Consider the following 14,472-nt stretch of genomic DNA (forward strand, 5'->3'; position numbering starts at 1 on the left):
CCCACAAATGTCGACTAGGAATCATTGCAGCTTACATAATATTAGAAATAATACAGAGGTATACACCACATACACAAGAATATGTTATAACAGGTCAGTGCAGTGAAGAGAATAGATGTGTTTTCAGTGCCTTCCTGAACTGGAAGTATGTGGTAAGTCGTCATAAGCTGCTTGGGAGTTCGTTCCAGACTTTGGGTCCTTGGAATTCAAAGGTGGTCTTGAAAAGAGCTTTTCTCCAGACCTGGTGTGGGGAGGGGAGTGGTAGCTTCCAGAGCTGAACTGTCCTCGAGTCATTGAAGGACTGTAAGACCAGGATAGTAGAAGTGAGTCCAGCTGAGTTCTCTCCATATATAGCTTTATGGACCATACATGCAATTTTGAACTGAACCCTGCTTTTTCCTTAAGCAGTGGACTTGCCCTCTCATGTTTGGTTTTGTGAAGGATGAGCCTTGTTGCTGTGTTTTGGAGTACCTGCAGTTCCTTAAGGTCTTTCTCTGCGATGCAGCAGAAGAGGGAGTTACAGTAGTCAAACCACAGCCCTGGCTGATCTTTTCGATTTGCCACTTACATTCCTGTATCCAATCTGCAGATGTCTCTGGTTAAAATACCGCACTCAGTGCTGACTGTGCATTTCAAATTTCTGCTGACCTCTTTCCAGACTTCCCTTTCACTTGCAAAACAAGACTACTACACCCACTTGACCATAGAAATGATAACTAGTAGTATATGAATTTGGTGTGTGTCCAGAAGGGACTTGAGAGAGCATCAATTGCTACTGTGTTTAGGGCTGGCTAGTAGCCAGCCCAATGAAGAGTATTGACTGGAACTATATTATGAGAGAGAAAGGGACTTTACTAGTGCTGAATTAAAGCTTGTGAAGTAACAAGTATGCACATGCTGAATTACAGCAGTGAAATATTTCCTTTCGCTTGCAAACCCTGGGTGTATGACTGTGTTGTGATGGCTCCAAGTCACAAATTCGATCACATTACCACAGAAAAAAATGCACTTATTTACAAAATGGTGTTTTGACTGAATTATGGCATTTCTAGACATATATGCACACATATAATTTTTCTAATCATTCATGCTCACTTTAGAGAATCACGCCCATAAATGTGTACTTTTTGGGAGTATTAACAAATTACTCCTTCTATTAGAGCAGAACAGCCTCTGTATTGAAGAAACTGTCTCTTTCATGACTCTACAGTGCTGTGTATATCTGGTAACATTCCAGAAATAATTCATAGTATTAGCAATTAGCAATAGTTAATAATACCAGTACATGAACATTGAAATCAAAGCCTTTAGAACATAAGAGTTGTCATACTGGGACAGACCAAAGTTCCTTTACACCCGTATCCTATTTCCAACAGTGGCTAACTCAGGTCACAAGAACCTGGCAAGATCCCAAACATGTAAAACAGATTTTGTATTGCTTATCCTAGGAATAAACAATGGATTTCCTCAAGTCCATCTTAACAATGTCTTAAGGACTTCGGTTTTAGGAACTTATCCAGACCTTTTTTAAACCCTGCTAAACTGACTGCCTTTACCACATTCTCCACTGAGTGAAAAAAATATTTCTCCAGTTTGTTTTAAATCTACTATTTTGCCAAAGCATAGCCTGTAAATCCAGGAAGTCTGATGTTTGAAACATGACAATTACTTTAGTTTAACAAAGCTCCTTAATGAGAAGCATTTTATGCTATCTGATGATGACTTAAAATGTAAGAACCTGATGACCTAGAATTATTGCAGGCTACCCATAATTACCTTTCATGAACATACGGTGCACCAAATAATATATTTTCTTTAACATTCCCATGAAATATCCAAGCTTGCTGTGCCACATAGGCTAATGTACCATCAACACTGACACTTCCACTGTTTATCATCATCTAAAAGAATCAGAGATTATATATTAAAATGTATAGTTTTGCAAAATGTATTTTGCATATTGTACCAGTGTCTGATCATTTATATTGAGTTGCGACAGCCATTATTCTTGCTACTGCTGAAAATGTCTTCTTGCCACAGTTAAAATTCCTAAAACAAAAGGCAGAATTAAGAACCATTGCTATTATATTAAACAATACTGCCACCTTGGTTTTCTTGGTACTGCAAATGGTGCAGTGGAAATGCTGATTATTCTAATAGCTATGATTCTTAATTCTGCCCTTTATTGTAGCAGAATTGTGATAAAGTGGGGGTAGGGAGGGAACTTAGCCACCTATTGCTGATTTTCACTGCTAAATTGAGCTAGTTAACCTAGTGCTTCTCAACCTGGAGCATAGGCAGGCTTACCACAATGAATATGCAAAAGATAAAGTTACTTATATTGGAGACCCACTGTAGGCAAATGTATCTCATGCGTATTCATTATGGTAAGCCTCTGGCCAGCTAGGTAAAGAACATGTAGCATCCTATGTCCACTACAATGACATAGCACAGTCCTACAGTCCTTTGTGCTTGAGGACTGTATTTCTGAACCTCTCATAACGCAGACAGGCTAGAAAGGCTGGGGCTCTTCTCACTGGAGAAGCGGAGACTCAGAGGAGACATGATAGAGACATACAAGATCATGAAAGGCATAGAGAAGGTGGAGAGGGACAGATTCTTCAGCCTATTGGGAACCACAAGAACAAGGGGGCACTCTGAGAAATTGAAAGGGGACAGGTTCAGGACCAACGCTAGGAAATTCTTTTTCACTCAGAGGGTGGTGGGCACCTGGAATGTGCTTCCGGAGGAAGTGATAGGACAGAATACATTACGGGGTTTCAAAGAGGGATTGGATAAATTCCTGAAGGACTTGGGGATTGAGGGACACAGATAGGGGTAGAGATAGGACTATGAAGGTTAATAGATAGAAGGGAAATGGGGAATGAACGGGTTCCAGACAAAGAATCACTTTACAGGTCATGGACCTGTTGGGCCGCCGCGGGAGCGGGCTGCTGGGCACGATGGACCACTGGTCTGACCCAGCGGAGGCAACTTCTTATGTTCTTTCTGAGTTAGCAGAAAGTTGTGATCTGTTTTCAGCTAAATTTCCTGTTTCCAGTCTCATATTACTGAATCCCATCACACTGAATGGATAATAATTATTGTAAAGAGAGACAGGAAAATGTCCTCTGGGGTTTCTGTCCCTGATTTCACAGCACTATGTGATATTTCTGTGCAAACACACGATACAGATATACCTCCTTTTAAACCTTCACTAACTTTATCTCACTAAGGGGTTCTACGTGTCATAAAAGCAGCCGGTTTTAATGCTACCCTTATATCAAGTGTTAAAGAAAAAATAATAAAATGTAAAATGAGGTAGTGTTATTATAGCAAAGCCAGGCCAAACAATCTTAAGGGTCCCCCCATCCTTGCTGCACCATCAGTCACCACTGTAATAAGAAACTCCTATAATGGGCCAACGATAACTGTAAGAAGAGAAAGATGCTCAACTAGAGATGAAGACTTTAATTCTCAAGAGCCCGAAGTTAACCTCCAGAGCAAGTCTTGATGGTTAATCTCATGATTGAGCTATCATCGATTCTAGTCTTATTTTCTCTGCGAGCTTTATAAATTTATGTTTTTTTTATATTTTTTAAATTTTTAACAATTATATTGTCAGAAATGAGTTATTTATGCTGTAAAAGTGTGGTACTTAGCTCGGGTTAGAAAACGCGCCTGGCCAGTTCCTCACGCTAAGTTCGCCGTGACGGAAGATCTCCGTTTCGCTCTAATGGGACTGTTAAGAGCTTCTTCAGAACAGCAAATTATTATAACTTTAATTTTATTATTGCTGGATTTTGGTTTTTTAGTTCACGTTTTTTTTTCTCCCGACTAGGTTGTTTTCTTAGATAATGTACTGAGAGAGTTTACCATTGTAATAAGAACATAAGAATTGCCATACTGGGACAGACCAAAGGTCCATCAAGTCCAATATCCTGTTTCCAACAGTGGTCAACCCAGGCCCCAAGTACCTAGCTAGATCCCAAGTAGTAAAAGAGATTTTATGCTGCTTATCCTAGGAATAAGCAATGGATTTCCCCAGGCCATCTCAACAACAGCCTATGGACTTCTCTTTTAGGAAATTATCCACACCTTTTTTAAGCTGGTTTCACCACATTATCTGGCAACAAATTCCAGAGTTTAATTACACAGTTGTGTGAAGAAATATTTTCTCCAGTTTGTTTTAAATTTACCTAGTAGCTTCACTGCATGTAAAGAGAGGCTGTGGTTGTGTTCCAGTGGCAGTATGCTTTGCCAGCTTTTATATTAGCAAATGCTTCCATGACAGTGGCATTTAGTTGTCATCTGTTCCCCCCCCCCACCCCCACCTTGGAAGCTAGGTTGGGGGAATCTTGTTCCCCTGCCTCCTTCTCAGTAAGCCTAGCAAAAAGGGAATCAAGGCCAAGATAACACTGCCTCATTCAGCAACAGGTGTTCCCCGTGCTAAGTGTCCCAAAGTGAAGAAACAACTTGGTATGGTAAAGTCACCCGCTACTCCACAAACATCTAGGTCCATTCCTCTTCATCCCCATCCTGTGATCGCCAAATGCTTTCTGGACCCTCACCACCCCCTCTGTGCTATTCAAAGGGCTGTGGCTCACTGGTTGAGCTGCTGCCTCTGCACCCAGAGAGATCAAATCCTGGTGCTGCTCTTTGTGACCCTGAGCAAGTCACTTAATCCTCCAGTGCCCACCACTTTGAATGTCAGCTTTGAAATGCCAAAGTGACAAAAAGGTGATATACGAGTCCCCATTCTCTTTCAGCACCCTCCCTCCATCACATCCAAAAGTCTTTCTAGGTTTCTCTCCTAGCTCTTATTCACCTCTCTAATAAGTCTTCTGGGAAATCTCCCGGGTGGGAAGGGTTAAGTTTCTCTCCTGGAGGCACCGCTAACACACAGCTTAATGCAGTGGTAACCCAGTATGTCTGCAAATAGCATTAGCTAGCACCCACAATGGTGTGCATTTAACACAGGCATTAATGTTAATATCTTTGGCTTCACAGACCTTAGGTGTACCAACAAATAAAACAATCGGCCAATAAAAGATGAATATTATAGTACCTTTAGCTTACCTGCCCTAGGAAAGCAGACAATATGGAACTTTTTCCACAGCCAACATTTCCACAGATACCTACAATTTTTCCCTGAAAGCAAAGCATATTTTAAGATTATAAGTACTTTATTTATTTTTAACTTTATGATCACTGCAGACAATTATTAAACAAAAGTGACAGTAAGCATTTTTTTTAAATATTAATCTGCCATGGGTTTCTTATACCAGGATATTCAGCTCTGGTATCCAGATAATGTCCAGTATTGAATATCCAGGTATGTCGGCAGCCAGAACTTATCTGGATCCCAGTGATATTCAGATTAGCACTCGTATAACCACAGAGATGAGGCAGGATAGCTCTCCTGCTGACCTAGCATTATCTATTCTAGATAGTTCCTAGTTAGCGGACTGAATATTGCTGCCAAAAGGGTAACGCCTGGTTCTGCCACTGGACCATCCCTGCATGACCTAGATCAGACATGGGCAACTTCGGTCCTCGAGGGCCAGAATCCAATCGGGTTTTCAGGATTTCCCCAATGAATATGCATGAGATCTATTTGCATGCACTGCTTTCAATGCATTTTCAATGGGGAAATCCTGAAAACCCGGATTCTGGCTCTCGAGGACCGGAGTTGCCCATGTCTTACCTAGATCAGTGTATCGTAAACTGTGTGCCCCAGCAGATTCCAGATGTGCCCCAAGATATCGGCGAGGAGAGGCGTCTGCGCTGGCTGACTGCTTACAGGATGTGGCTCTTCCTGTAGTCCACAGGTGTCAAAGTTGGTCCTCGAGGGCCACAATCCAGCCGGGTTTTCAGGATTTCCCCAGTGAACATGCATGAGATCTATAAGCACACAATGAAAGCAGTGCATGCAAATAGATCTCATGCATATTCATTGGGGAAATCCTGAAAACCCGGCAGGATTGCGGCCCTCGAGGACTGACTTTGACACCCCTGCGTGTAGTCAGTCAGCTGATGCCTGTGCCTCTCCTCCTCGCTGGCACCTCTACTCCTATTCCTCACCTCTCCTTCTGCAGCACACCCCTAATGGAGGACATCGATGCGATGACATCATGCACGCGCATGATAGCATTGCATCAGCATCCGTGTATTTCCGGGTGCCCTCCAACCGTAGCTCCGAGATTAGTGTGCCACAGGTGATCTAGTCTAGTCTTCGGTTTATATGCTGGGTCATCTCCTAACAAAGCTTGACTCGGTTCACAAATAATTAAGACCAGAATATATAAAAGAATACAAACCTGAGAAAGTGAATGTGAAAATGCTATCAATTCGTCACTTCAGTAGGTAAACCATTAAGATATTGGGTGAACAACAAATTTTTTAGGGCTTTACGAATTTATTGTAGCTGAACTATCAATCTTACAGAGTCAGGAAGTATGTTCCAAGTTTCTAACAGTTTGAACGAAAGAGATTGGCTAAGCTTCCCAACAGATTTAATTCTTCTAAAAGAGGGTAACAATAATTTATATTTCTGTGTAATCCTCGAGTGGCAAGATCTAGCAGTATTCCAATATAAGGGAACTAAAGAGTCAAATATTCCATAGAGAAGCTCAAAGATAACACATGCACACTTAAACTGGATCCTAAAACGAACTTGGAGCCAGACATTCAGCAGCAGCATTCAGATACTGCTTTTGAAAATCTGGGTTTGGACCCAGTGAGCAGGAGTCGTCCCTGCCTGGTTAAATCCCGCTGAATATTGACCCCCCTTGGTTAATATCAACTTGTGTTACTGCTGTGTTAGTCTATTTGATACGTAGACGTGAAGACTGCAAAAATCTGTAGATAAGACCCTTGAAAAGGGATTTAGCTCGCATCTTTTTCTTTTGTAGCTCAAGGCAAGTTACATTCAGGTACAGGAGCTATTTTACAGTCTCTGGAAGGCTCAGAATCAAAGTTTGTTACCTGAGACAATGGAGGGTTGAATAAGTTGCCCAAGATCACAAGAAGTTACAGAGGGATGTGAAAGAGGCTTCCTTAGGACTCTGCCCTAATAATTAGGTTATTCTTCAGTCTGGCTTTGGAGCTGGGGATATCATGCGTAGCTTCAAAGAGCTTTCAGCAGGTTAATGCAAAAAAAAAAAGAGCAAACTCAAAAAATCTCATGCTCAGCTCATTTTCTCCTCGTGCAAGGAACAGGGTTTTCTAAAGCGACTCCCAAATCCATGAACATAGATTGAACCTCTTCCACTGCAACTACATTGCCCTATCTTCACAATTCTGCTCCTCCTAGGGTTACCATATGGCTCCAGAAAAAGGAGGATGGATTGAGACATCCGGGTTTTACTGCCATAGCTTTCAATGGAAGTAAAACCTGGATGCCTCAATCCGTCCTCCTTTTTCTGGTGCCATAGGATAACCCCTAACTCTAACTATTTCAGGTCACATTTCATACCTATGAATGCAGAAAAATAAAGTAGAATACCTCATCTCTTTCGGAGCCTCTGAACTTTTCCATACCAGCCTAGGAACAGATATAAGAAAAACTGCTCCTCGGTGGTGGAACTGAGACTATGAGCAATTAATGGCACTATGGGCTGTGACTAGGCACTTGCTGTTTAAGGTGTAGTAAGGAAAGGGCAGGGGACGGTCCGCCCCAGGCACCAGCATCCGTCCTCTCCGCTCCTTCCTCACCCCCCCCCCACACACTACTGCGTGCGCACCCCTTCCCTTTCCCCATGCCTCCTTAATATTTCCAGCATAAGCAGCAACTCCAACCTGCCGCTTGCACCAGCCCTTCCTCTGATATTATTTCCTGGACCTGCGCCTAGGAAGTGATGTCAGAGGAAGAGTTGAAGCTGGTGCGAGCAGCAGACTGGGATTGCTGCTAGCGCCAGGAATGTTACAGAGGTACAGGGGAAGGGAAGGCGGGTGCATACGGTAGAAGGGGGAAGGGAAGGAGTGGATGGGGAAGGGTGTGGGAGGGCAGGGGAGGGGCGTCACCGCCCCAGGTGCCTCCTACCCTCGCTATGCCACTGCAGACCTCATTTAAGGGCCCTTTTAAGAAGCCATGGTACAATTGGCAGTTCCTGTGATTTAACATGGGGCTTTACCCCACAGTAGCTGCAAATTTAATGCAGCAACTATGGTGGGAGAGGGGGATGTGCCCAGCATGCTCTATTACAGGTCTCATGACAAACTGCATATTAGTATGCGGTAATCTTATTTAGCAGGCGGTAAGTAGTCCTGCAGCAACTCCATGTTAAGTCAGTGTGCAGTAAGTGCAGCATGCTAACTAGCAAATGCCTTCCACATCCACTCTGCGCATGCCCCTCCACACAAAAAAACCACTTTTAATGTATGGCTAACTGTGAAGTAACTGCTAAATTACCACAAAGTCCCTTAATGTGGTTTTGTGCTAGCAATTACCACGCACTGCTCCCATTAAGCTGAACGGGAGTCCTCCAGCTATGGTCCAAGCTCTGCCACACTCTAGGGAACCTGCCTGTACCAACTGAAAACACAATACACTTCCCCCACCCCATTCGTGGTTTCCACATTCGCAATTTTTATTTTGGGGAGGGGAGGGGGGAACCCATAGTTTACCACGTTCCCGCCTCTCTCCAGCCTTCCTCCTGGCATCCCGGCCTTACCTGGTAGTCTAGCAGGCTTTTGGGGAAGGAGCAATCTTTCTACTCTCCTGCCCCATGTAGATCGCCAATAGGAAATGGCTGCCATGAGCTCCCGTCGTAATCTCGAGAGACTACGGGAACTCACGGCAGTCATTTCCTATTGGCGATCTGCAAGGGGCAGGAGCATAGGAAGATCGCTCCTGCTCCGAAAACCTGCTAGACCACCAGGTAAGGCCGGGATGCCGGGGTGAAGGCGGAAGGGAGGCGGGGTGGGTCAGAGCCGGACAAGAAGATATTTGTGTTTTTTCTCAATTCGCGGTCCAGCTCTGCCCCTATCCCCCGCGAATACTGAGGGAGAAGTGTATTGAAGTGCCACTTCTCACTGGCAGCAATCCAGATGGAGAACTCCTGCTCAGCTTAAAGGTATGGCCGGTAGGAATGCCACTGTATAAGACTCTGGTGAGACCTCATTTAGAATATTGTGTGCCGTTCTGGAGACCACACCTTAAAAAAGATGGATGGAGTCAGTTAAGAGCAGCGGTCTCAAACTCAAACCCTTTTCAGGGCCACATTTTGGATTTGTAGGTACTTGGAGGGCCGCAGAAAAAAATAGTTAATGTCTTATTAAAGAAATGACAACTTTGCATGAGGTAAAAACTCGTTATAGTTTAGAAATCTTTCCTTAATTGCTGCTGATAATTTCAGTTATACACAGCTGAAAGCAGTGTAACATGCAGGAAAGCGCTTGTGTGAGGTTACAGCAGTGAGGCGGGCAACTTTCCAGAACAATGGTAACATAATGAGGGCCTCAAAATAGTACCTGGCGGGCCGCATGTGACCAGGTGAGTTTGAGACCACTGGTTAAGAGGAAGGCTACTAAAATGGTAAGTGGTCTTCATCATAAGGCATATGGGGATAGACAAAAATCTCAATATGTATATTTTGGAGGAAAGGTGGGAGAGGGGAGATATGATAGAGACATTTAAGTATCTACGTGACATAAATGTGCATGACACAAGTCTCTTTCATTTGAAAGCAGCTTGGGAAGAAGAAGGTATAGGATGAAGTTAAGAGGTAATAGGCTTAGGTGTAATCTAAGGAAATACTTTTTTTATAGAAAAAGTGGTAGATGAGTGGAATAGTCTCCCAGCAGAGGTTGTGGAGACAAAGACTGTGTCTGAATTCAAGAAAGCATGGTGCAGGCACGTGGGATCTCTTAGGGAGAGTAGGAGATAGTGGATGCTACGAATGGGCAGACTGGATGGGCCATTTGGCCTTTATCTGCCGTCATGTTTCTGTGTGGCAAACTGCACTTTTAAGTGCTTAACTTGGTTTAGCAAAAGGGTCATTCAGAATGCCGCTGCTAAACTTATCTTCGCAAAAAGCAAATTCGACCACGTCTCACCGCTTTTGTCCAAGCTCCACTGGCTTCCGATAATCTCCAGAGTCCACTTCAAATGTGCCTGCCTTACTTTCAAGATCCTACACGGCATCCTCCCCCCTCCTTTATTCCTCTTTCTTGGAACTCCTCTCACCCCAATTCCACCAGATCCACCCCAAAACTGAAACTTTCCTTTCCCTTGTAGGAAAACTAGGTTCCTCCCTCCCTTTTAGAATCACTGAGCTCTGGAACAACCTTACCTCCCCACTTAGGAATCTGAGCTCCCTCCAACTCTTCTGTAAACATTTGAAAACCTGGTTATTCTCAAAAATGTAACTCTTCCTCCCTATCTGTTTACTCGAGTCCTCTAAATTTCCTCTTCATCTTTCCCTCCACTGGAGTTCCTTTCCAACCTAATTCTTGTTAACCGTGTCGAGCTCTGTTGAACGAATGTTGAGATGATGCGGTATACAAACCGAAGGTTTAGTTTAGTTTAGTTTAGTCTCTTAATTCTGCTGTTGCAACACAAATTGTTGAAAACTTGATCAAACAATTACCGTATTTTCACATAGATAACGCGCACCCGTGTAAAACGCGCACACGGGTATAGCGCGCAAAAAACACATATTTATGTACATAAATTTTTATATACCGCGCACACCCGTATACCGCGCATGCTGCCCGACTCTCCTTTCGCCCGCCCCGACTCTCCTCTGGAGACCCCGACTCTGTTTTCGCCCGCCCCGACTCTCCTTTCCTCCTTGAAGTCCTGTCCCTACCCTGAAAGCCTGATGCCCCCCCCGACGTCCGATTCACCCGCCCGCAGGACCGCTCGCACCCCCACCCCGAAGGACCGCTCACACGCACCCGCACCCCCACCCTGAAGGACCGCTCGCACCCCCAACCCGAATGAGCGCTCGCACTCCCACCCCGAAGGACTGCTCGCACCCCCACCCGAAGAACCGCTCGCACCCCCACAGCCTCCCCCCCTCCCCCATGGAGAAGCTGTCTACCTTGTTTCCGGATGCCAGCGAGCCCAGCTGTTTTCTCTGCCGGCGGTCCCGCCCCTTCTCTGAGCCCTGCTGCGCTGCTTTTTCTTCCGACGGTCCCACCCTTTCTCTGACATCAGAGAAAGGGCGGGACCGCCTGAAGAGGAAGCAGCGCAGCACAGGGCTCTGAGAAGGGGCAGGACCACCGGCAGAGGAAGCAGCTGGGCTGGCATCCGGAAACAAGGTAGACAGCTTCTCCATGGGGGAGGGGAGGAGGCAGTGGGGGTGCGAGCGGTCCTTCGGGTGGGGGTGCGAGCGGTCCTTCGGGGTGGGAGTGCGAGCGCTCCTTCCGGGTGATAAATCGGGCGTCGGGGGGGGGAAACTATGTAAAAAAAATTTTGTACAACGCGCTCACGCGTATAACGCGCAAGGGTATGCGTGGTTTGTAAAAACCACGTATAACGTGCGCGTTATATGCGAGAAAATACGGTATTACATTGTTAATAAAGTACCCTCTAGAAGAAACATGTAGAAAAATTGCCTTATTGTGTTTGGGGGACATATGTTTTCTTTATAATAAAAACATACTTTATGGACTTTAAGGTTTATGGAATGCAATGTAATCTGAGCCTTCTCTTTTGCTGTGGAATTTGTTGAGGTGCAAGATGATGATAGAACATTGAGCTTTGGTTGGTCTTTCATTGCATTCTTCTCATTCTTAATGTTGCTATTGATTTTGCTGTTACTGTTTTCAACAATATCTCCCCATGACAGTGTGGCATTATTCATTTCCAAAGCATATTCTGAATTTTGCTGTTGCCTCACATATGAAGGTGGGGTTTCCTTTATGAGAATTTCCTAAAATTAGAAAATAAATTAAAGATAAATCAGCAACTTCCTTATCTTATCATTTCTCTAGTCTAAGCTTTCTTCATTCCACATATGAACCTTACACTCTATAAGAAAAAATAGAAAACAAATTCCTCATTTGTTCTGAGCAGCAAAAAACTAATTCAGGCTAATTATAGTTTCCTTTCAACTTATTTTAATTGGCAATATCCAAGTGGGAGAATACATGAGTAGAAAAGTACACATTAGGACATTAGGCTGTAAACAAATTGAATTGGGACAAGAAATAAGATGAAAAAGTTGGCTATTAAAGGAGTATATCTGTTCATCTCATGATTAAGAGCTTGAGATAATCTTTATAAACTGGCCTTTATGGGGCCAATTTTCAAAGGAGTACAACAAATGAAGTTTCTATGCAGGTACTTGTGACCTGGATTACAAACATGATACAGTGGTACCTTGGATTACAAGCATAATCCGTTCCAGGAGCATGCTCGTAATCCAAAATGCTCGTTTATCAAAACAAAGTTTCCCATTAGAGAATGACACGGTGGCGGTTTACCCGCGGCCACCGCATTTTAGCCGCGGGTCACCCGCCGAAAACGGGGAAGAAAACTAGCAGTCGCTGCGGCGACGGGGACAGTGAGGCATGAAGGATCGCGCGGTCCCCGCAGCTCACACCCGCCCACCCAATCGATTCCAGTGTCCAGCCAGCTCTCTCCCCTCTCCTCACCCCAGTCCGCAGATCCTCCTCCTTGGCGACCCGCACGCTACCAGAGAGCCGCGCACACCCGCCACTGCTCAGCCTCGATCTTTTGCTCTGACGCAACCGGAAACAGGAAGTTGCAGCAGAGCAGAAGATCGAACACTGAGCAGGCGCGCGTGTGCGGCTCCCTGGGAAAGCGCGCAGGTTGCCGAAAAAGAAAACCCACAAACCAAGGTGAGGAGAAAGGAGAGAGCCGGCCAAACACCAGGATCGACCGGGCAGGCAGGTAGTGGCCGCGGGGACCGTGCGATCGCTAGTGTTCCCGGCTCAAATTGGAAGGAGGGAGTGAAAGGAAAAAGGCTTATATGGATGCAGCGGGGACGGTGACGGGGCGGTGAATGGGATGGCAGTGGCAGTGACGGGGCGGTGAAAGGGATGGCGGTGACGGTGACGGGGCGGTGAAGGGATCGGCGGTGACGGGGCGGTGCAGAGGATGGTGGGCCGGTGACGGGGTGGTGACGGGGACAGATTTTTTTCCCTGTGTCATTCTCTATTTCCCATAGACAATAGTGGCAATACTGACGATTCGTTCCAGAACCCAGGGTCTGTACCTGTCGGGGCCGGGTGCTGCAGCGCCGTCTCCTCTGTCTGCCTCCTCCGTCCGTCATCGGTAGAAGAACCCGACAGTGCAGCTTCGGGGGGGGGGGGGATGCCAGCCGCCAGAGAACCCCACAGTGCCGCTTCGGGGGGGGGGGGGAGATGGCAGCCGTCAGAGAACCTCGCAGTGCCTTCAGAGGGATGCCTCCTCCATCCGCTGGCCAGCCCTCCACGTCGGATGCCCCTCGCATGCTGGAGAGCCCCCATCCGAGCCCACGCAGCCGAGTGCCGCCCCACCCGCACGCCGTGCACGACACGCACAACGCCGATGATCGACGCTGTGCGCATCACACGCAACGCACAGGAGGGGCAGCATCCGGCCGCACAGGCTCAGACAGAGGTCCTCCAACCTGCGGAAGGCACCCGACGTGGAAGGCTGGCCGGAAGACGGAAGAGGAATCCCCTGTAAGTGCTCATTGATCGGGGCAGTGCTCGGTTTGTGAGTCAAAAGTTTGCTGAGTGTTTTGCTCGTCTTGCAAAACACTCGCAAACCGGGTTACTCGCAAACCGAGGTACCACTGTACTGGACTTATAAACCTTTGGTCTGACCCAGTAGGGCAACCCTTATGCTCTTCCTCTGTCTGTCCCTAGTGGACTCACAATTTAAGGGGCCCTTTTACTAAGGTGGGCTAGCCCCAACATAGGCTTATCACCTAAAAAGACTTACCACAAGATGTGCTATAACATCTTGGAGTAATTTTACTGTTTGTGCACACTATTTATATAGAAGGTAGTAAGTGTTCCCGTATTAATTTTTTTCAGTTGCCACATGCTAATGCTAACATTAGCACTTGACCTGAAAAAAATTAGGAAAAGGACTATTTTATACGATGTGCAGCAAAGTCCCACATTAGGACTCGCTAAGTCCATTTGTTAGTGAACCTTAGTGAAAAAAGCTCCAGTGTTAATTTCTGGAAAGCTGTCAGTCTGTACCAGTGCCCCCAAAACTTGGGCTCCCTTTTACAAAGCCACGTTAGTAAGTACCACATGGCAAAAGCCCCAAAGTCATTTAAATCACTATGGACTTTGGGGCATTTACTGTGATGGCTCACACTAATCGACTGTAAAAGAGGCCCTTGTAAAAGTGGCTATTTCCTCTAAGCCAGTGGTCTCAAACTCAAACCCTTTGCAGGGCCACATTTTGGATTTGTAGGTACTTGGAGGGCCTCAGAAAAAATGGTTAATGTCTTATTAAAGAAATGACAATTTTGCAGGAGGTAAAACTCTTTATGGTTT

General features: G+C 45.5%; 1 protein-coding gene across 7 annotated transcripts in view; it reads right to left on the minus strand.

Annotated features, from left to right (window-relative positions):
* The window catches only part of LOC117359170 (multidrug resistance-associated protein 9-like), a 227,418-nt gene that overhangs the window by 110,445 nt on the left and 102,501 nt on the right, over positions 1 to 14,472 (minus strand). For all 7 annotated transcript variants that reach the window (XM_033941465.1, XM_033941468.1, XM_033941467.1 and 4 more), the window contains 3 exons: positions 11,613 to 11,882; positions 5,080 to 5,151; positions 1,777 to 1,901 (listed from right to left, as the gene is read on the minus strand). In XM_033941465.1, the coding sequence (XP_033797356.1) occupies positions 1,777 to 1,901; positions 5,080 to 5,151; positions 11,613 to 11,882 (467 nt within the window). The remainder of the gene's footprint in view (positions 1 to 1,776; positions 1,902 to 5,079; positions 5,152 to 11,612; positions 11,883 to 14,472) is intronic.

Source organism: Geotrypetes seraphini, chromosome 4, assembly GCF_902459505.1.
Source record: "Geotrypetes seraphini chromosome 4, aGeoSer1.1, whole genome shotgun sequence".
Classification (NCBI taxonomy): Eukaryota; Metazoa; Chordata; class Amphibia; order Gymnophiona; family Dermophiidae; genus Geotrypetes; species Geotrypetes seraphini.